At 36.8% G+C, this 23368-nt stretch overlaps 1 protein-coding gene across 1 annotated transcript in view; it reads right to left on the bottom strand.

Annotated features, from left to right (window-relative positions):
* The window catches only part of Srp14 (signal recognition particle 14), a 113868-nt gene that overhangs the window by 70576 nt on the left and 19924 nt on the right, over positions 1-23368 (bottom strand). Inside the window, exon 2 of the mRNA XM_067140320.2 lies at positions 16508-16580. Coding sequence (XP_066996421.1) covers positions 16508-16580 — 73 coding nt within the window. The remainder of the gene's footprint in view (positions 1-16507; positions 16581-23368) is intronic.

The following is a 23368-nucleotide window of genomic DNA, read 5'->3' as shown; positions in this document are numbered from 1 at the left end:
GTAGGTGAGAGTACAAATATAATAATACTCTCATGTTCAAATGTAGAAATAAATATGTCCAATAGACCATATTCTTCATCATTGTTCTCAATTTTATCCATAAAGCCTTTTTCTTTCATATTACATACCTTTTAGCCACAAACAAACTTCATGGAATGAAGCTTCACAGGCATGCACTTCCAATGAGTGAAAATTAAATATGCATGCCATAGAGGATTTCACAAAATCTTCCAATTTGCAATAAATTAACAAAAATAAACATTTAATTAAACAGGTATTATAAAAAAAATTAATTTCTAGTTACCCTACTAAGACCTTGAGTAAAGCTCATGCCTATGAACTGACAGCCCATATAACCAAAGAAAAGGTGCTGATCCAAGGAGATGAACCACAGTACACAATTTACATCTCCTAAAGACTGAGCTCGTTCATATAATAGGCATTGTGAGAATTTTCCACTGATATAAACTAGTAGTTTTGCTGAGTTAATTGTACATATAGCTCCTAGAACCAGCTCATTCAATATTCAGGATGCTTCAAATGAACAAATTTGTAAAGCAGGTCGGTATGTCCATAATGAACTGACATTTTAAGTTCTGGCCAGTTAAAAAAAAGGAATTAAAAATGCCACTATAAAAAATAAAACAATCATTTCTCCTAATTTTAGTTCAAATAACCTCTGACTTGCTCATCATTACAGATCACTGGTAGCAAACCCCATTACTTATAACAATTTATGAGATTTTCTTAATCCAGCAACAGTACTTCAAAAGGCATATCAGGTTAGGTTAATGGAAGAACAAAGTCATTTATGACAGACATTATTCACCATCAACCAAGTCTCTATGAAATACCTTCCTCTCGTAGACGATACAGACGTCAATGAGCCACCCATGACCACAAGTTGCTTTCAGGGGTTGAGAGGGAAAGTCTTCTATTGTCAACAGTGCAACAACAGTAAAAAATATCATTTATGAGAAAAAGACTACCGGTAATGTGCGTGCACGTTATTAAGTTGCAAAAATTCAAGTTCAAGAGTGTTGCTAATGTTATGTACTGGAACCTGATTTCTGCATGGGATGGGTTCATAAGCTTTTTAAAAAAAAATAAAAAATAAATCAAAATCTGTTTAACAAGGACAGAAAATACAGGAAACAAAAAAAGACAGGCAAAGAAAAACAAAACATTTTATATCTTTTGGATACAAATTTCCAGAATGTAATGCATTACACATATCACTCCAATGTCTATCTCAGATAATCTGTTTCTTCTTACAGCATGCAAAATATTACAGTTTAGTTATTGTAAGTGAAATAGGTCTATTTTATGTGGTACGACTATTACTCTAGTTCAATATGGTTACATCTGTAGTTGAACAAGTTTTCTATCAACGGAAGTTTCCAAGATCTCAAAGCGTACAGATTTGCCTCTCCTATTCTGTGTTACTACACATTTAACATGATGTTAATACAGCTTGCTACCAACTGTCCTTGATGCTATATTGCTTTGGTAGGATAAGACATGCAAGTTTTATTGTTCTTTGTCAGGTATATTTATGTTTCTACATCCATGGTGCAAGTTTCCAAATGGGGATAACTTATGTGAAAGACGTTCATGATACCAGTGCTAAGAATATCTGCCAACAAATTAAACAATGTAAAGGATGCATAATGTTACAGACATAACAAAATCATGTGGGATGTCTCATCGGTCATATGGAATCTTTAATCCAGAACATGTACACTTACAGTATCACAATCATGGTATTAAAGCAGCGTGATAGTAGTATTAATTACACTACTGAAGACTATGCAGATATATTGCTGACAGAGAACAATCTGCACCAGATACAGTTCAATGGTTGGAATGTTATTGAAAGAATTCACATGTTTAAAGCAACATATGCACATCACCCATGAAGTTGTAGACATGATAATAAGCTTTTGTCATGTCAGAAAACAAGGTGAATTTTTTTACGTTTTGCAGAGAACTTTGCTTCGCGTCTTAAGAAGAAAATATTGTTTGTTCACGAGCAAAGATTTCTCTAATAATGAAGTTATCGAAGATGAAGCAATGGGGGCAACTGTTTCAGATGCACTTCAAATCTCCCTCTAATACGAGGATATGTCAGATGTCTGGTACTCCAGATGTGAGTACAATGCCTGTATGGTGTATTCTTCAAGAACATTGCCTTAATCCAAACCACTGTTTAATGAAAGAGCTACATGGAGTCAATTTCCAATGCCAGATAGCCTTTTGTCAGATAAGTGGACAAATTTCAGCCGCTGACATTCGGGGGTGAAAGCATGCTTAACAATGCAGACAATATTTAGAGATGGTTACTCAATATTTAGAGTGAAACCCACAGGACCTCATTTCTGCAGTGATCTAATGACAGGAGCATGTTAACTATCTTTTCTCAACGATGAGCTTACCGTCTTGCTGAAAGAGGTTTCTTATGTTGATCGACTCATAGATGGTACCAACATAAATGATTTCCAGCACATTCAGTGATCAACCTGATACAAATGGATTTCCTTTAAGGTGAATGTATTAAAGATTGTATTTACTTATTTACACCACCGAACCTATTACTCCTGATGATATGACACCCTGTGTCCAGGATGCCTGCCATTTGATCACTCCAGCAGTGCTGCATCTAGTGACGAGTAATACTAAAAGACAAGGTTAGCTTTTCTTGGAGAAGGACAGTCATGCATGCACTGAATTTCAACTCTACACAGTAATGTGTTACAAACTTCAGGAACACTGTTACAGGGCTTTTTCTGAATGCAATGCACAAACACCTCCTGAAAGTTCATTCATTTATATTCAGTCAATACATACTGCAGGTGGTAACTATCCATCCACATCAAAGATTACAAATTTGGAGACAAAAAATGCCAGTTTCAGTAAAGAACTTGATCATTCCCAGAATGGTCCTAGATTTCTTATTAACACCAGGTGAATTTCACCATGTCCAAAAAAAGAAAATCAAATGCAAAAACCATTCATTTTCTCATTATTTACAGAATCAGCAAGTTAACAACTTTCTGAAGTGTAGTTAATGGAATGTTACAAACCACTTAGTTAACGTATCTACATGAAATAAAGGTAGTCACAACATTTTACTATGACGTCCCACTTCAGTATTTTCGAATCTTAATTCATTCCACATATCTTCATGAATATATCTAATAACATTTAAGAGGTCCTATAAGCAAACTGGCAACTATCGGGTATTTCTTAACCGTACCAAAATGCCATTCAACTACCACAGTACAGATCTTATGAAAAAGCTTCACTTCAACATTGTATAAAAACGATCTATTTTTATACGTTACACATTAGTACTGTCATTGTCATTATTAGGGCCCAGATAATTAAGTACTAAAACCAGTAAATTATATAGGATATGTATTTAAAAATCTTGAAATATGTTATGAAAACATGAAAAAGTAAGAAACACGTAAGAGTATACTAACAAGCATTCCTGTTCTATTTTCTAGTAGATAATTTAAAGCAAAAAAATGGTACCTAGTTATACAGTGCAGATCACAATAATATTTTACATTAATGCACTGTTACATTCCCCAAGTTGTATTCTCCGTAACAATATGGGGTGGAGGCGGCTTGTTAACCACACTCGGGTGACTGGTGTGAGACAGTGATGATGATGATGAATAGGAGGACATATTAAATTGAGTAAATTACCTTTCCATACTGAATGAAGTACCAGTAACAGGTGCATATATATACTTGCACAAATCGTCTGCTGTACACTCAAATTCAAAGGCTTTGGCACTGCCTCCTTTTTTTTTTTTAAATGCAATTTGTTCGGGGCATTGACCTAGAAAGATCTTTCGCCCCCACTTGCACCATATGTGAGGAACCTGCGTGTATTTTGTAAATGGCGGAAGTGTAAAGTGTTGAATGTGAGGAAACAAACGTTGAGGACAACACAAACACCCAGTCTCCAGGCCAGGGATATTAATCATTTACAATTAAAAACCTCTGACCCGGCCGGGAATCAAACACGGGGCCACCGAGTGACAGGCGGACGCGTTGTCCCCTACACCGCGGGGCTGGACTGGTACTGCCTTCACTTAGCACTCTGTTAATACATTGAATGTATTAAATCTAGGGTTTTTCTCCAAAGAATTCACTTGAAACTTTTTCATAGTTCACATGGATCATCTACTGATAGGTATAAAGTGGCAGGGTGGGATTCAATTAGGTGGAAATGTAGCAAGTAGAATGGCCTATGCTGATGACATGGTCTTAATGTCAGACTGTGCTGAGAGTCTGAATTCTAATATCTTGGAAGTTGAAAATAGGTGCAGAGAGTATGGTATTAAAATGAGTATTTCTATGACTAATGTGAAGTCAGTATGTAAGAAACCTGAGAGAACTGAATGTCAGGTTGGGAATACCAAACTGGAATAGGTAGATAATTTCCAAGTATTTAGGATAAGTATTCTTCCAGGATGGCAGTATAGTAATTGAGATTGAATGAAGCTACAGTAAAGCTAATGCAGTGAGCTCGCAGTTGCAAACAATAGTATTCTGTAAGAGAGAAGTCAGCTCCTGGACGAAACTATCTTTACTCCAGTCTGTTTCCAGACCAACATTGCTGTATGGGAGTGAAAGCTGGGTGAACACAGGATATCTTATCCATAAGTTAGAAGTAACAAACATAAAAGCAGCGAGAATGATCGCTGGTAAGAACAGGTGGGAGCAATGACAGGAGGGAATGAACTTTATGGATGAAGCAGTAAACATAAACCGGCTTCGATGGTGGGGTCATTTGAGGCAAATGGAGGAGGAGAGGTTACCCAGGAGAATAATGGACTCTCATGGATGGTAAGAGCAGGAGAAGGAGACCAAGACGATGATGATTAGATTCAGTTTCTAACGATTTCAAGATAAGAGGTATGGAACTAAATTTACGTGCACACACATGTATATATGGTAACTTAATGCTCCTCGTGCAAACATAAGCCCCTCAAGATATCAATTCTCTAGACCTGTGCTTTTTGGTGCTGACTACAACTATTTGGATGCAAGAATTGTTCGTTGTTAGGCCTGGCACTATCTACAGACATAATTCTTCCCTATTTCCTTATCCTCTCTGATATGATACCCGCTTGATGGCACGTCCAAGTGTAGCTAGGAAATTTTGTATTCATCCCCCCCTCTCAAGTTGGCTGTGGTTGGTTAACCTCCCGTTCGCATGATGTTGCACTACCTTAGTTAGTGATGCCTGTCTGGTGTGTGGCTGACGTGTCTGATCTGGGCCTCCATGATGGAAGGATGACTAGAACAAAGTATGATTGGATTGTAGAAGACAGGATTCCTATTTAAAACTGTTAACATTATTTAAACCAACCTGGGCAAAATGGGGTTTAACTACACAAGTTGTACTGAATTACATTGTGATAATTATTCTGTACGTATGGTTTATTACGATTTACATTGTTTTTTGATAGGGCTTTTCACTTGTAAATTTGGAAAACCCTTTTGGCTTTTATTTTTCTTTGGCTATCCTGCTAAATTATGGTAACTACTTTTAATTGTATCAAAAGTTTTCTGCTCTGATTTTCAATTAGTTTTAGTATCATTGTGTAGCTTGGGGCTAGTCTTCGTTTCTGAAACTTTGCAAAGCTCTGTATATATAACAACCGAATACTGCTGCTCAGTGTACTTACAAAGTGCATATACAAAGAAGGTAGATGTCGAGTTCAACAATTCAATGAGGATAATCTCTGGAACAATTTGGTCTACCCCAACATACTGCGTCTCATGTTGTTCCACCAGATCTGTGGCATTCCAACGCATTGTTTCGGGAGTACAGTAAGATCTCATCCAACACACTTCTACATATCCACAGGGACATCAAAGTCCTTTGCAGCCATAGACTAAAATCCCACCACCCTTCAATCATCACAGTTTAATGAAGGAGTCAGAAACAGAGTTTAGTCTGAAAGATGGAAAATTCAATGGACACACATAGCTCCAGGGCGTTTCAGGTTGCTCAATCCAAATCATGCTCCTCCAAGAGGCTTTGATCTACATCGCAGGACTTGGTCGGTACTGAATCAGTTTCGCATAAGCTCCCTTCATTAGTGGGGCTTCCGGATATCACCTGACTGTGATTGTGGAACTTCCCAGCAGCCTCTGGAACACATCTTTTAACAATGCCTGCTGCAATCATACCAAGGAATACAGACCGACCTTGTAAACTGTCCACCATAATTAATCCAGTGAATGAATGAACTTCATGTTCAAGTCTAAAGCAGCATTTTTTCTTTCTTTCTTTCTTTCTTTCTTATCACAAGGGTTCTGACACCTGACTGTTGTATAAAGTGTACATATATTATACATTAAATGTTTATTTCTTAATTCTGTATGTTGACCTACAGCCATATATTAAATTAGTAAGTCTTTGTTCAAGAAAACACTTATCCTCAGTCATGATTTTGTAATGACATGTTCAGGGGAGTTTACCTAATGGCTGTGTTCTCTGCTCTACCTAGTAGCTCAATGAACTGTGTGGAATGGTATTGATTACCTTCATCTGGCCTCTGATTATGTGTTTGTTTTCACCTTTGACCTGTTTATCTATTGTAATTTGTATACTGGTGATTTTTGATGTCACCTTCCCTATTATGATGTCCCCTTCAAATTTGGCTATCATTAGATTATTTACGACAGGCCGGCATTTAAAGTTTTATTGTTCAATGGGAGTTGTATTCATCATTTGGAAAGCTGTGTGTGAGCACCAAACTTGGTTTCTTTTGACGTTCAGAGGGACAATGTATTGATCCGTGTTCCACTGAGTGCAGGGTAGATCACGTGACAAGCCAGTGTTCCCAGGCGAGCCACGCGCATGATGGCCTGCGCTGCAAGCAAGCTTCTAGAAACAGTCACAACCAATTATAAGAGACCGCGTGAACCAATGATCGTCTCTAATAAATACACCCCCCCCCCCCCCGGAGTGAAGACTATAAAACATCATGTTCGCAGTAAATCACTCTCTCTCCGGTCTGATCTACGCAACTCTGGTCTACGCTACTCTTTCGTCGGAACCACGTGGGAAGAAAATTCAGCCATGCAAGCAGACATCCGCTCTGCTAAAATTAGTGCAGTTTTACTATAAAATACTATGGAGTGAACCTCAACATTAGTGATCCAAGTTTATTTCTCCACGAGAACATTAAATATTCCAGCGTGTGTGCACACATTCTAATATCTGTTGCATTAACACAGCTTACACTTCTGAAACGTGGCGAAGTTCATCCCAGCAAATCGCTGTGTACATCAAGATGGATTCTTCCTCTACAATGTGCATCTTAATTTCATCGTGGGACGTCTACTGCCGTGTACCATGACCTTCTAAGCATATAAGGCATTTCTGGCTGGAGAAGGTGACTGACGGGAAAATGCTGGAATGACGGACTTCAACCTGGAATCGAACCTCAGCTAAACTTGAGTACCATTTTAACTGTTTATTTTCTTTCTCATCTTTGTTAAACTAGAGGAACTTTCTCGTAGTATATTGAGTCACTTTCATTTTCATTTCTTGAGGTGTCATGGTAGTCGAGTTACGTGTGTGTGACTGAAATTTGAAATCTATTAGATTAGCTGTGCAGACTGTCTTTTAATGAGTTCTCATGCGCAGGATTTAGACAGATTTTAAAATCACTGGCCACGCGATACATCTTATTTGTTTACCTGTGATATTGGAAATAATCTTGATTGGAGTTACGTGAAAAAATTTGTGAGATAGGGTCGAATTTAGTGTCATCTTTAAGATCACTTGCATTCTTTAGGATTGAGTCATCTAATTTCATGACATTTCAGGAGGACTGATAGGTCTAATAATCACTTAAAATAATAATAAATTCAAGTAGAAGATCGGGTTAAGAATGGAATTAAATGGTCGTGAGCTATAAATTATCTTAGATTTCTTATATGTGAGATTTAATGTGCTCAGTTCTTGATGCGCCTGGAATAATGGCAGTCCTGCGGGATTTTAACTGAACAATTTATTACTGAATGATTTGTTGCTTGTGTCTTTGGGAGCACAATGTGATATTATAAGTGGAGCACACGTTGAATACATTTTGTGAATAGGGAGTAATAATAATGTGATTAAGGCTCACGAATGCTACATATGTGACTTATAACACATGTGATGGTGATGATTATGGAATTCTATTAGAATCAACAAATTAATTTCAGAAATTTAGATGGATCTCCGTTGCTGTTTAATGAGTATTTCATTCAAGTGATACCACACATTCGATCACCAACCACTAATTGGATTGAGAATATTTTCAGACACGAATTCATCTTCTAGATATTATTGACGCGACCAAGCTAAAAATAATTAATTAATTAATTCATAAATGGCAGGATTTGTTGTAAATATTGAGTATATAAAATTACGTGTTACCTTGTGTGAATGTGGTGTGTGTTGTAATTATGAATATTTTCCATGTTTTTGATTGTCTAGTGTATTTATCGCAATGGTACGGATTATTTTCAACGTTTTTTGCCACTATGATGACTTGTTTAGCATATTTTACGGAACAGTTTGTTGAGAATAATGTAGAGTAAGACCAGGCTAGGATTTTATTTGTACTTACCAAAGATTTAGATGAGAGATCGTCTCGTTATTTTACAGCAAAGGCAAGGGATTTATAAATCAATCTTTAACTCACACGTGGCTATGAGACAATTTTCAATGCATTTGTATTAAATTTCTAAAATATTTTCAAACTGATTTGAAACTTTAAATGCCATGCAAGTACAAATTTAATGTTAACAAACGGCATAATCAGCCTGAATTTAGGTGATAACAAGTAATGATAATAATTAATTGTATGATTAATTAATTGGAAAGATGTGTGTTATAATTACAGTGAGAGTTATTTAGTGAGATACACTCATTTGTAAACACGATCGTGTGATGATAAAGGTAAATGCTACACAGATAAGGTTGGAGATTATTATTAATAATAATAATAATAAAAAATTAATTGTAAATTTTGAATCAATTTTGATTTTTAATCAGAAATTTTACTAGTGTTATTAATGGACGTTACGCACTTTAGTTAATGAAATTCATCTGAATTTAACATTGACCACGTGTTGAGATTGCAGTAAATTAATAGAACCTTTAGTTAATTTTATTGTGGAATAATAAGCAAGATAGCTGCCTACTAATTTTGTGTAAATCCTCATTGAAGTCTCAGGATGTTTTCATTGAAAATATTTTAATTTTGAAGGCAGTGAAGGCCTAATCTTTTGTTAATTTTTATTCCAGAACATTGCCATAAGCTGGAGGACGAGGATTATATTTAATTGGTTGTTAATTGCTACAGGAAGACCAGACATTATGAAAGCTCATTGTAATTAAATCCCAGCAAGGATATTTTTGTGTTTTTAATGCTTATGTTAATAAATGTAAGAATATTGTTAAAATTTTTTTTTTGCTTGGTCGTCACTAGTTTTCCCCTTAAATGCCTCTAAAAACCGAAAGCCAGGAACGAACGGTCCACCCCGAGATTTCTCGCTCACTGGCTGGGCTTAGCTCGGCAACAATAGGGGCAATACCTTGCTTACTTAACTGAATGTCCTAGATCTGACCTGTGTAATTTTGGTCATCTTTTTTCTCATTGCCACTTTTTTACATTGTATCTTACCAATTTGGAATTAAACTGGGTTTACATGGGTCCTGTGTGGATGCCAATTGTTGTTTTCTGTAACACTTACTAATGGCTTTTTGCTCAAATAATAAGCTACTTCTTAGAATTTATTATTAAACAGCATATATGTCTATTTTTGGATTGTTTTCAACCTCCTTGCACATCCCTGCAAAACTTGATTTGTAAACTTCAAAGATGCCATAATAATAATAATAATAATAATAATAATAATAATAATAATAATAATAATAATAATAATACATAGGGCTACATCATACATCTTCATTATAGACTGTTATGTCTTTCAGTATTCACTCTGCAAGCCCCTGTGAATTTATGTGAATTTACTAAATGCTTCTACAATCTACTATTTATAACTAGCTCTGTTGTCATGTTTAGTTCCATCTCTCTCATCTTTAAATCATTTGAAACCGAGTTTAACCATCGTTGACTAGGTGTCCCTCCACTTCTCTTACCCCTATGACAGAGTCCATTATTCTCCTAGGTAACCTATCCTCCTCCATTCACCTCACATGCCCCCACCACCGAGGCCCGTTTATGCGTACTGCTTCATCCACTGTATTCATTCCTAACTTAGCCTTTATCTCCTTATCGCTAGTATATGTCTGCCACTGTCTGAACCTGTTTGTACCAACGGTCATTCTTGCTAATTTCATGTCTGTTACTTCTAACTTATGAATAAGATATCCTGAGTTCACCCAACTCTCACTCCCATAAAGCAAAGTTGGTCTGAAAACAGACCAGTGTAACAACGGTTTTGTTCAGGAACCGACTTCCTTCTTACAGAATAATGTTGATCGCAACTGTGAGCTCAAAGCATTACCTTTGTTGCACCTTGATTCTATCCCACTATACTACCATCCTGGGAGAATACACATCCTAAATACTTGAAAGACCTACCTGTTACAGTTTTGTATTTCCAGCATAAAAATGAATTCTCTAAGGTTTCTTACCTACTGACATCACTTTACTCTTGGAAAGGAGGATTTTCATATCATACACATTGCACCTATTTTCAACTTCCAAGATATAAGATTGCAGACATTGAGCACACTCTGCTATTAAGACCATGTCGTCAGCATAGGCCACAATGTTTACTACATTTCCACTTGACTAAATCCCTCTCTGCCACTTTATACCTTTCAGTAGATGATTCATGTAAACTATGAACAACAAAGGTGAAATATACTTTATTACACTCTTTTCTAGCTCATGTAAGTAGCTTGAACCAAGAGCACATTTTATCATCAACTCTCACAGCAGCCCAACTGTCAACACAAATGTCTCTGATTGCTTTTATTAATCTATCCATAATTCCACAGTCCCCCAGTATGGCTAACATCTTTTCTCTTGGCACTCTGTCATATGCCTTTTTCGGATCTACGAAATTTAAACACAACCTAATTATTGCTCTCGTAGCATTTTTTAATTAGCTGGTGCGTGCTGAAAATCTGATCCTGACAGCCCCTCTGTGGTCTGAACCCACAATGGTTTTCATCCCCAACTTAATCTCCACCATTGATCACACCCTCCCTTCCAAAATGCCTGTGAACACTTAGCCTGGAATACTGATTAATGCAATACCTCGATAGTTGTTACAATCCTTCCTGTTCCTCTTCTTATAAATAGGTGTAATTACTGCTTTCGTACAATCAGAAGGTACCTGACTAATATTCCATGCTAATCTTATTACTCTATGAAGCCATTTCATCCCTGCCTTCTCGCAATATTTCACTACTTCAGGTCTAAATTCATCCATTCCTTCCATTTTATGATAATGGAGTATATTTATCACCTATGTGCTTCCTCAGGCGTAATTTCACTAACACATCAATTGCCTCCTCTGTATGATCTTGTTTGTTCGCTAATCCAACAGTAAGATTTCCTTTGCCAGGCTGAGTGGCTCAGACGGTTGAGGCGCTGACCTTCTGAGCCCAACTTGGCAGGTTCGATCCTGGCTCGGTTGGTGGTATTTGAAGGTGCTCAAATACGCCAGCCTCGTGTCAGTAGATTTACTGGCAGGACTAAATTCCGGCACCTCGGCGTCTCAAAAAACCGTAAAAGTAATTAGTGGGACATAAAGCAATTAACATTATTAAGATTTCCTCATACAAATGTAAGATATGTGTTTAGTTTCATTTTTCCGTATTGATGGTTTTCAACTCGCAATTACATAGTTTTTTTTACGTTCCCTCCTAATCAATATTATACTATTTAAATACTATTTATATACTATACCGTTTATACTATATACTATTTAAATAGTATTGATTAGGTCGGAAATTCAAAAAATTTCTATAATTGTGAGGAATGTAACTTAGATGCTCTTCAGTCTGTCGAACACACAGGTTAAATATAAATGCTACACTACAACATACCTGTAAAAAAACACATTATTAAAAAAAGATAAAAATACACACTATTAAACAAAGAATGACATGTTACAATTTTAAAAGAACACCATCATATTCTATCAAGTTACACTCAAATATTTAGAAATAATATCTGTGTGTATCTCTTTTTAATATTTAGGAACTTAAATTCTACAGCTTATCTTAATAATGTCCTGCTTTGTCTCCACCGCGAGGTGTTTGGATAAGTTGCTCTGTCATTGGCGTGGGTCTAATGGCTGTAGTCCGTTGACCTACCTTCCTCGCGTCATGTCCCTCTGCCACATCATGCCCCTCTCCTTGCCACGTCACTGACACATTGATTACGATTCCTGTTGTTGTTGTTGTTGTTGTTGTTATTATTATTATTCATATTTCAATTTTTTATGCAAACTATGCAAGGGTTCTTAAGGAGCATCTTGATGATCATATAATTTACATTTACATGAATGGCTTTTGTATTTAAAAAAAAATTATTTACTACCATCAATTTCTTTATTTTGGGATAGTCTAATGAGTTTTTTTCTAACAGGTTAGTTAGTTTTTCTTTAATTTTGTAATTTAGGCTGTGTTTACATGAATGGCTTTCATAGAACTATATTTGTAGTTTTTATTATCATTAAGGGATAGTCTAACAAGCTTTTCAACGGACTGTTTAGTTTTCCTTTAATTTTCTGTTGTGTAATTTATGTTTACATGAACTGTAATTTATGTTTACATGAACTATGTTTTTTTACAGGCATGTTGTAGTATAATATTTATATTTAACCTGTGTATTCGACAGACTGAAGAGTGTTTAAGTTACATTTAACCAAGTCAACACTGGAAAGTATGTCCTTCTTAACAAATGTCCTCATACGTTGAGAGAAGATTTACAAGATATTCCTTTGATCAGTCCAGTGGATTCCTGGGGTCTACTATCAGTTCATTTGATTTACCCAAAACACTATTCATTTCTTTTGCCCTCCCTTTCTAAAATTCTTTATCACTGTCCAGAATGATTTCCCTGCTGCTTAATCAAGCCTTTACAGGTTGTCACCAAAATCTTCCGAAGACTTCTTCTAGGTTTGAACAATTATACATTTTCTCTGTTTCTTTCATCTACGTACAATTCTGTGTCTGAATCAGTCCTTGTTTGGAGCCATTTCTGACCTCTTTATGATTACGTTTTCCCAAGTTTCCACTCTGTTGTTCCTAGGCATTCCCTTTCTGTTTCTACATCCTGAACCTGCTTACTAACTTTTGTTTGGAACTTTTTAATAACAATATTCATGCACTTCTAATTTCCTCTTCTTGGAGATTCCCAAACCTTATTCATCTACAGACAGATTTCGCTTTCTCTATCCTACACCTTCAGATACTTTGTTCGCAGCATATCAGATAGTCGTCAGCATAAATGAAAAATCCCGAGAATACCTGCTCATTCCTAACGGATTTCCTGAATCCAAAGTTGGTTATGATATAGTCTATTAACGATTCGGTGCCCCAACCCCCGCTTGAGTAGCGATGAATAGCCTTATATTTGAAGAATGTATTCTTAGTTGCTAATCCCATATTAGCAAAGAAGTCCAGCAAAGCTTTCCCATTCCTATTAGATTCTATATCTTCCCCACATTTACCCATCACTACTTTCTATTTCCATTCCTCGCACTGAAATAGCCCATTAGCAATATCCTTTCCCTATCCTCTTGACCCTGACTATGATGTCACTCAGTGCTTCTTAAACCTTGTCAACTTTATTCTCATCTGCACCCTCACATGGTGAATAAACCGAGACGATTCTTGTCATAATTCCTCCAACTACTAAATCTACCCATATAATTTGCTGATTTACATGCCTAACAGAAACTACGTTGCATGCAATAGTATTCCCAATAAACAACCCTACACCACACCCTGGCCTTCCCTGTTAACACATTGCGGACCGGGTGCCCTTCACCCCATGCACAGCCCTGTTCCCGGCCACTTTCTAACTACCTCCAAACTGGAGTGCATGCATTCAAATAAACTGCCAAAACTTCACTAGCCTTTGAAGGACTACTGTGTTTTATTCTGGAGATATTCCTGATTAGTAGTTGAAATGCAGTTAGGTAAGTATTTGCTGAAATCTATTTCGGCTCATAGTTTTCCGAAATATATGGTTTTCTATTAGGGGATCGGTTGGCCAGTAATCTTTCAGATATGGTTTCTTAACCTGCCCTATCAATATACACAAAACAATTTTTTAATTTCCCTCCTAGGGAAATTAGTCCACTTTGGGTTTTACGGGATACGTTATGAGAATGTGAATTCTGCTCATAGTATAAGTTTGTCTGCTCAGCTACATAATGAAAAAGTCCTCTCAAACATAAGTACTGATACTTGTCCTACGTTTCCAGGTTCATTAGGCCATACCTTTATATCAGGAGCACGTTCAAAATCCTCTAGCCTTGGTTTACTGTTGTCCATAACCTAGTTGTCAGAAAACACTATATTATTTACAATATTTAGAATATTTACACCCGTAACACAATTATGAGACTCGTCCTGCGCCACGTGAGTTCCACACCTTGAAGATAAGGATATCTACTCGTCATCACTTGAAACGTTTCCGTTAGAATGTATTTCATCATCGAACTCTAAATATTCAGCATCACTTCGACATTCTGAGCCTGTATCAGCACATAATACGTGAATAATTTCATCCCTGCCTAAACACGTGCGATCCGTGAGCGCTGCCATCTTGCATGGCTCTTCAAACTTTGTAAACATGTTGTCAGGAAATGCAAAGAAAAGCTATGATATGAAGAATAATCGAAAAGAAATGCGACTATCGATTGTGTAGAACCATACATAAGAGTTCTAGCACCCTTGACCTCCAAATAGTTCCGGTATATATCAAAAGATAGCACTAAACTTCAGTCTGCTGCTAACACGAGATAACTCGGGACCGGTCCGCAACGTTCGGCCAGGCATGCACGAGTTTTCTCGGGACCGGTCCGCAATGTGTTAAGAATGCTTTATAACCTCATATATCTTTCTTATTGATAGCTCCCTACTGAATTCCATTTCATTCACCACAATATTTCCAAGGAGTCCCTCACCTGCCAAATGGAAGTAGGACTCTGTTATGCTCACAGGTCCAAGACTTGCTTAAAATATTTGGAGCTTGGTAAATTCTGTGAAGCAGGATGGCCCTCTAATGAGTTAGGGACCACGGTGGATTGTATAATCCTAGCCGCCTGAGCACAAAGAGGGACGTGACTAATTATATGTCTAAGATGCCCACACCTATTCCATAGGAACTAGTATCCCAACTCTCAGGAGTTCATATTAGGCCCCTCAGCCATTGCCCATAGTTCATGAACTAGGATGTGATTACAGTAACCCACATCATGAACCAATGTTAATATTATGTTACTTGCTATTACTGTAGTAAAACAAACTGTGACTTAAAAGTGTTTGTGTATATCTTATTTATACAACAAAACATGCAGATTTTGAATAAGGGAATACTTGCAATATATATGTTGTTATTTTATTTACTATTATAATCATTATTATTGCAGTATTATTATTTTGCTGATTCAAATTAATTCTGTCCAACATAAAGAGTTTTCCAGGATATAGGGGTTGTCCAACTAGATGGGTTGTAAATACATTTTCCTATAAATATGTTGTAGGAAATAGTTGACCATAGGAAAAAGTTTGTTGATTTCATGACAACAGAATATTCAATAATAGCAGAATTTGTCATGAATTTGAAAGGGAAGGATGACAATGGGTACTTGTTGGAGACAGTGGTTATGCCTCCCGACAGTTCCTGATGACACCAATCCTTAATTTTTCAACACCAGCAGAGGAATCGTATAATGCTTTTGATATCTTGGCACGAAATGTTGTGGAAAGGACTTATGGTTTTTGGAAGAAAAAGTTTCTCAGTGTTTGTCAAATTCACACTAACGATACAAAATATTTCACCTGTTAGTCTTCTTCACAGTAGCCACAAGAACTGGTGGAATAATAATAATAATAATGATGCAAGATACTACAACAGCTATCGGTCTTGAGAGAAGTTGTAAATTTATATCCTATGTAGAGCAGTAAACCTAATGGCACTATCCTCTTGTCTTTAAGCACAACATTTCGTGCCAAGATATCAGAAGCATTATACGATTCCTCTGCTGGTGTTGAAAAATTAAGGATTGGTGTCATCAGGAACTGTCAGGAGACATAACCACTGTCTCCAACAAGTACCCAATATAAATGCTACCTGCACTGGGATTTTTTTCTCCAAGTTATCTAACACTGCACTACAGCAGACAGGGATCCTATCAATATCAAACTTTACAGCAGGACATAGTGAAATATGATTCAGAATTAAAATAAATCTAAAGAACTTACATCTCTTCATTGTAACCCGCACTGATCCTGACTTGCGAGACTTCTGGAACATGCGAGTCAGTTGGCATAGAAACTAGAAATAAAATAAAAATAATATTGAATCATAATACTACAAACAACCACAATATCGCACCTCCACAAGAATAATGTCACAACTCAAAAATGAAAGTTTTCGAGAAAACAAATGTAAAAAGTTTAAGACACCATGTCAAATCACGGATATTATTTTATCAAACTATTTCTATATGATAAAATTTAGCATATATTACATCATATTTTCAGAGAGATTCAATGAAATATGTGGAACAGTGGATGTTTATAATTTAAGAATATTGTATATTCAACATACATCATCCATGCACATAATAGCATTGTAAAGTTATAACTCTCATATCAATTAACGTAGACAAAGATAAGACGAAGAACATTTGCAAATTGATAATTTTTCTTTTACCCATACTATGTGACACCTTTATGATTTAAGAATAATGTATTTTTAACATATATCATTCATGTACATATAGTAATGTTTAATCCTCATATCAGTTAAGGTAGACGATTACTTAAACTAGTACAAAGAACATTCGTAAGTGACAATGTTTTACCCAAACTATGTGACATTCTTATTGTGATGTTTTAATTGCATGTTATGATGGTCAGCTGAAGATGACCTTCACAAGGTCGAAACCGGTACTGTAGAACAATAACTTATAAATAAAGTATTGGTTAGGTGGAAGCTTCAAAACTTCATCTTTGTGAACATGTTTCGAGCCGTTTAAAATTTCATCTTAACTGGATGTAATGTTGAGTATTGACAGGAGGATAATCAACACAATTTTGTACAATTCGTAAGAAGTTCAACTTTCAATACGGATCTAACGTGAGATTTATAATATGTAAATTTTTATTTACTTATTAATTACTGGTTTACAACAGGGTAGTAAACCCCAATTACAGTAAACCTAAATATCTTTAAAGTACTTATTAAATTACATTGACACAAGTCTTCGATCTTAATAACTAAGAAAATACAATTCTTCACAACTAAATTATTAATTCAATTACATTGATACAAGTCTTAGATTTTAATAACTAAAATAAACTTCTTAATAACTAAAATATTCAGTATCCGCAATAACTTTTGGACAGTTTTCAGTGTGATGTTAATTCTTAGTGTTGTAGCAGTGTAGCTGCAAAAGTTTTATGAATGTGGATATTGAAATGTTGAAGTCCAAGTTACTGTCTATGCTAACAGCTTCATTATAATTGTTACATAACCTATAGAGAGGCAAATGGTTGTGGCTGGTTCCCCTTCTGCATCCTCTTTAGAGCTAGCGAGGTATGTGCAAATTCAATAACGGCAGTAAACTCATATTATATACTTTATCGTTTAATAATTTATGCAGGTACTTGGCATCGATTATTTTTCTCTGATTTTCAAGGCTGGTCATTCCGATACTGGTTAGTACATTTTTGTATGGCACCATAAATGGGTAAAAGCCATGTGTTTGGTGATGTAGGAATTTTACAAAACGATTTTGCACTCTTTCGATTAATATATTTATCGAACCTTGGATTCCATAGAACGCTAACATATTCCAATTTTGTTCATACAAAGGCATTATAGAGTGCTACGATGGAATTAATCTCCCTGAACAGTTTTGTGTTCCGTATCATAAATCCCATTGCCTCTGTCACCTTATTTACATGAGCTGTGAAAGTAGGACCCTTGTCCAGCCGGATGCCAAGGTCACTGACTTGGTCAACTTCCTGCAGGCCGTTTGGACCCAGTTTGTACGGATAGTCTTATTCTTTTTTTTGTCGGGTGAATGACATTGTTATACATTTCAAAACGTTAAATTTTAATTTGTTCATATGACTCCACATTAGAATATCATCAAGGCCTTTCTGCAGTAAGAGGCAGTCTTGTGTTGAGCTAACCAGTCTGAATATTTTGAAGTGACTGGCATAAAGGAGACAACTGGATTTTTTTACATGTTTAGGCAAATCATTTATGAAAATAACGAACATAACTGGGTCCAGGTTTGAACCCTGAACAATTCCCGAATTTACATTGTATTCCATAGAACAATTTCAAGATACTGAATATACTGTTTCCTATTAGATCGATAAGTACTTAAAAAATTGAGCATATCTCGCGAGAAGCCAAATCTACTCAATTTATTTAACAATATATCATGATCTACGCTGCCAAATGCCTTTTCAAAATCTGTGAAAACAACTTCCATTTGCCCCCCATTATCTAATTGTTTCGATATATCCTGACACAGATTGACCAGATTTGTAATTGTTGATCTCCTAGATACAAACCCATGTTGCTGGTCAGATATTAGTGGTCTAACATGTAGGATAATCTTATCATGAAGAATAAACTCAAATTTTTTTTACAACTGATCACCTGATTATAGTATTAGGCAAACCCGAGACTTTTTCCAAACATCAGGAAAAGTTTGTGTTTTAAGAGCAAGATTACAAAGAAAATATAATGGCTTCTTAAGAATTTCCGCACACTCCTTTACGATATATGAAGGTATTTGATCTGGACCTGAAGATGACTCGCTTTAATTTTCTCAATGCTCTGTTAATATCATCCATCTTTATTTTACCGATGTGTAAAGTTTCTGAGTCACTAATATTATCTGTGGGAATATCATATAGAGCAGTGTGTTGAGAGTAGACTGATCTGAAATACCTAGCAAACCCATCCGAAACTGATTCACCACTCTTTAACTCCTCATTATTGTACCACATATTACTAAAGTTCCTGAGTTATGTTTTCTACTTTTTACGTAAGACCAAATTTTTTCTCTTATCTCTTCTAGTTTTTCAATTTTTTCCAACTGTAATTTTGCCACCACAACTCTATGGTCCCCATCAAATGCTTCTCCTGGTTAAGCTGTCACATCCATCAACTTCTTACGATTTGTCCTTTCCACCAAAAAGTAGTCAATTAACTGATTTTGTTCTTTTGTCACCCCACCCATATCTCGTAATTTTTTCCTATAAGCTATTTTAATATCTTCCTTAATTTTGCTTCTGAGTAGCTTAAATTTCATATCACTATATTGGGAGATGCTCTTATGCTTTCTATGGAATTCATTCTGTTTTAAGTCTCTAATAATTTCTTTTGTGAAACAGGAGGAGTATTTACTAAGCGTCTGTGAATTAGACGCAGGAACGTTTCTCTGCAATACTGTGCACAGTTGACTGTAAAAAGTATTTACTGCTGAATTTATTTCTCATTCCAGTCAGCGTCCCTTAATTCAGTGTACAGCTTCTCAAATTCAGCTTTCCTAAAATTAAATCTTGTTTCCATTTTTAGCCTGAAATTCTCTTGAGTACATTTTAGTGGTAAATTTAATTTTAATGAAGGGCAGTGGTTATCTTCCGGTAAGAGAGTGAATGTGTCCCTGGAATTTTTTTTTTTTTTTTTTTTGCAAGTTGCTTAACGTTGCACGGACACAGATAGGTCTTATGGCGACGATGGGACAGAAAAGGTCTAGGAATGGGAAGGAAGCAGCCGTGGCCTTATTTAATGTACAGCCCCAGCATTTGCCTGGTGTGAAAATGGGAAACCACGGAAAACCATCTTCAGGGCTGCCGACAGTGGGGTTCGAACCCACTATCTCCCGAATACTGGATACTGGCCACACTTAAGCGACTGCAGCTATCAAGCTTGGCGGAAAAACTTCTAATTGAGTATAACTGGTAAGAATTAAGTCAAGGGTTTTCCCATTGCAATTTTGCACAGTGTTATGAGGAAGTGCACTGTCGCCATTATTGTTTATTATATTGATGGATGAAATCATAAAACGTAAAAACAGAGTATCAGTAGTGATGAAGTGAATGCTTTGGTATTTGCAGATGATGTGGTGATTTGATTTGTGGAAAGGGAGGAAAGGAAGTACAAAGGAGACTGGACATTTGGAATGAAAATCTGAAGGAGTTTGGAATGGTAATTATTAAAAAGAAAACTGTAGTCATGCACTGTGGAAAAGAGAAAAAGAGAAGTCAAGTGAACATAGACAGCATGGTTAGAGAATGTAGAATAGTTTATATATCTGGATAGCATTATTAATGGAAGTAATGAAATCAACCCTGATATTAATAACAGACTAAGTATAGGTACAACATTTTATCAAGTCAGAGAGCTTTCATGGGATGACAAAATACCCAAGAGAACGAAATTAACATTATATTAACAGTATTTCATACCAATTGTAACATACGGACTAGAAACGCTGGTAACTAACAAGAGACAAGATAGTAAGATCCAAGCAGTAGAACATCGGTTTAAAAGACAAGAAGAGATAGAATCCAAAATATTAAAATCAGAGAAGAGCTAAATACAGAACCGTTAGTACAGAACATACAGAAAGCAAGACAGAGACGGTTCGGACATGTAAAAAGAATGGGAAAGGAACGGGTAGCAAGAAGGGAATTGGAAAGAGAAGTTAAGGGAAAGAGACCAGTTGGAAAACCGAGAAGGAGGTGGATGAATCAGATTTGGAAGGACATTAGAGAAGCTGGATTGGATGTGGCGGAAGTAACAGAGCAGGAAAAGTGGAAGGACAGAAAGGAGTGGAGGAGGCTTGTTAACCACACCCGGGCGACTGGAGTGGGACATTGATGATGTTATGAGATGTTTGTTCAAAAAGGTTCCAATTTTTTTTTTTAATCATCTGACATTTGACTGTTACCATCAGAGGGACTGAGGTCTGTTCTTGTTATCGTGGGAATGTTAAAGTCACCTGCCACCTGCTATGATCTTATTATTGTAAATTTCACATTGGGCTTCCAGCCACTCTAGTCCTTTCTGGTATGACTTGAGATTAGAGGCGGGGGGGGATGTAGACAACACAGACAAAACAAATGTTTCCCTGTAGTCATAATTTTTTTTTCATTTACTTTACGTCGCACCGACACAGATAGGTCTTATGGCGACGATGGGATAGGGACGGCTCAGGAATGGGAAGGAAGCGGCCGTGGCCTTAATTACGGTACAGCCCCAGCATTTGACTGGTGTGAAAATGGGAAACCATGGAAAACCATTTTCAGGACTGCCGACAGTGGGGTTCGAACCCATTATCTCCCGGATGCAAGCTCACAGCTGCGCGCTCAGAACCGCATGGCCAACTTGCCCGGTAGTTTTAATATTAACAGCAAGACTTCTGCCCTATGTGCAAAGCCTTCGGCCTTGAGGACCTTAATGCTTTCCTTCACTGCCATGAGGTCTGCCTCCGTAGCGTAACGGTTAGTGTTATTAGCCGCCGTCCTTGGGGGCTTTGATTCAATTCCCGGTACTGCCACAAATTTATGAATGGCAGGAGGGCTGGTATGTGGTTGAAATGGTACATATAGCTCACCTCCATTGGGGGTGTGCCTGAAAAGGGCTGCACTACCTCGGGATGAGGACACGAGTTTACTTCTTTTTACTGCTATGAGCATCCCATTCCCCCTCCTGCTGTTACCTCTGTCTTGTCTGTACACTCAGTATCCAGTGCTGCAGACCTCACTGTCATATATACCCCATTCCCCCTCCTGCTGTTACCTCTGTCTTGTCTGTACACTCAGTATCCAGTGCTGCAGACCTCACTGTCATATATACTATCATCAAGCCAGGTTGCACGTAATATACAAATATCTACATTATTAGATAATAAACTTTCATTAGAAGAGTCTAATTTGGTTCTCATTCCTCACACATTCTGATAGTAAATACCATATTTACTCGTGTTTTAGCCCCCGCCCCTGGCTTTTTGAGACGAAGAAAATTAAAAAATGAATCTTGCATACAAGAACCCCCAACGAAATTCGTCAGAGAACAACAATTCCGCTCCGAAGTGGGTACAAATCTTATTGCAGCTCTGATGACAATGCACAAATTTGTGAATAGTTTTATCCGTACGACCCGCGCAATGAAAACGCGTCGAAGTCATGCGGTACATCTGTGTTTCGTAGTTAAGAAATGTCCGCCTCCGTAATTTAGGATTACTGCAGTTCTGATGATGTCGCACAAATAGGTGAATAGTTTCATGTCCGACCTGCGCATTACAGGCATGCATCAGTCTGTGTTTTTTAGTTAAGAACATCCGCCAGCGTAATGCTTAGCACAATTAGCTGCCATTTTGGGAGTACGAGTTTGATTTTCGGTAACATACTCCCAGAGATTTACTAATGGCAGGAAGGTTGATATGCGGTAAAAATGGTACATGTTCCCAGTGTGGAATTTCATATGTTGGACAGACTGGACGAAGCTTCTTTATAAGATACATGGAACACTTCAATGAGGATAAGAAAAAAAAAATAGTCGGCAATGAGCACGCACATGAAGGAAACAGGTCACCGTTTTACTTCAATAGAAAAGGATCTCACAATAATCAGGAATACAAATAAAGGTAAACTTCTAAATGAATTAGAGAATATATATATTTTCTGGACAAAACACTTAATAAGGATCGCAACCTTAATGATGATACGGAAGTCAAGAGTCCCTTATATACATTAACGCCTAAGCTATTAAAAACAGTCAATCCAAAGCAAAACAAAGTCCCATGAATATTTAAATTCATTAAATCAAAAACTCCCCTTATCCCACCAAATACTATGCCTGCACTTGCCCCTCCAAACAATCCCCCTCCCACATTAACATTGATATGTAATGCTCCGCCCACCTCCATTTCCCCTCAGCATGCCCCCCTCCCTTCATCATATCGTTACAACACGCGAAGTAGGAACTCCAGACAGACCAATGCTGCTAATACAGTAAGATATATATACGGCATATGAGTAAGTACCCACTTTACACAATACACAATTCTTGGACATTAACATACGATT

This window comes from Anabrus simplex, chromosome 2 (genome assembly GCF_040414725.1).
Source record: "Anabrus simplex isolate iqAnaSimp1 chromosome 2, ASM4041472v1, whole genome shotgun sequence".
Classification (NCBI taxonomy): Eukaryota; Metazoa; Arthropoda; class Insecta; order Orthoptera; family Tettigoniidae; genus Anabrus; species Anabrus simplex.
This window is presented reverse-complemented; position numbering and strand designations above follow the sequence as displayed.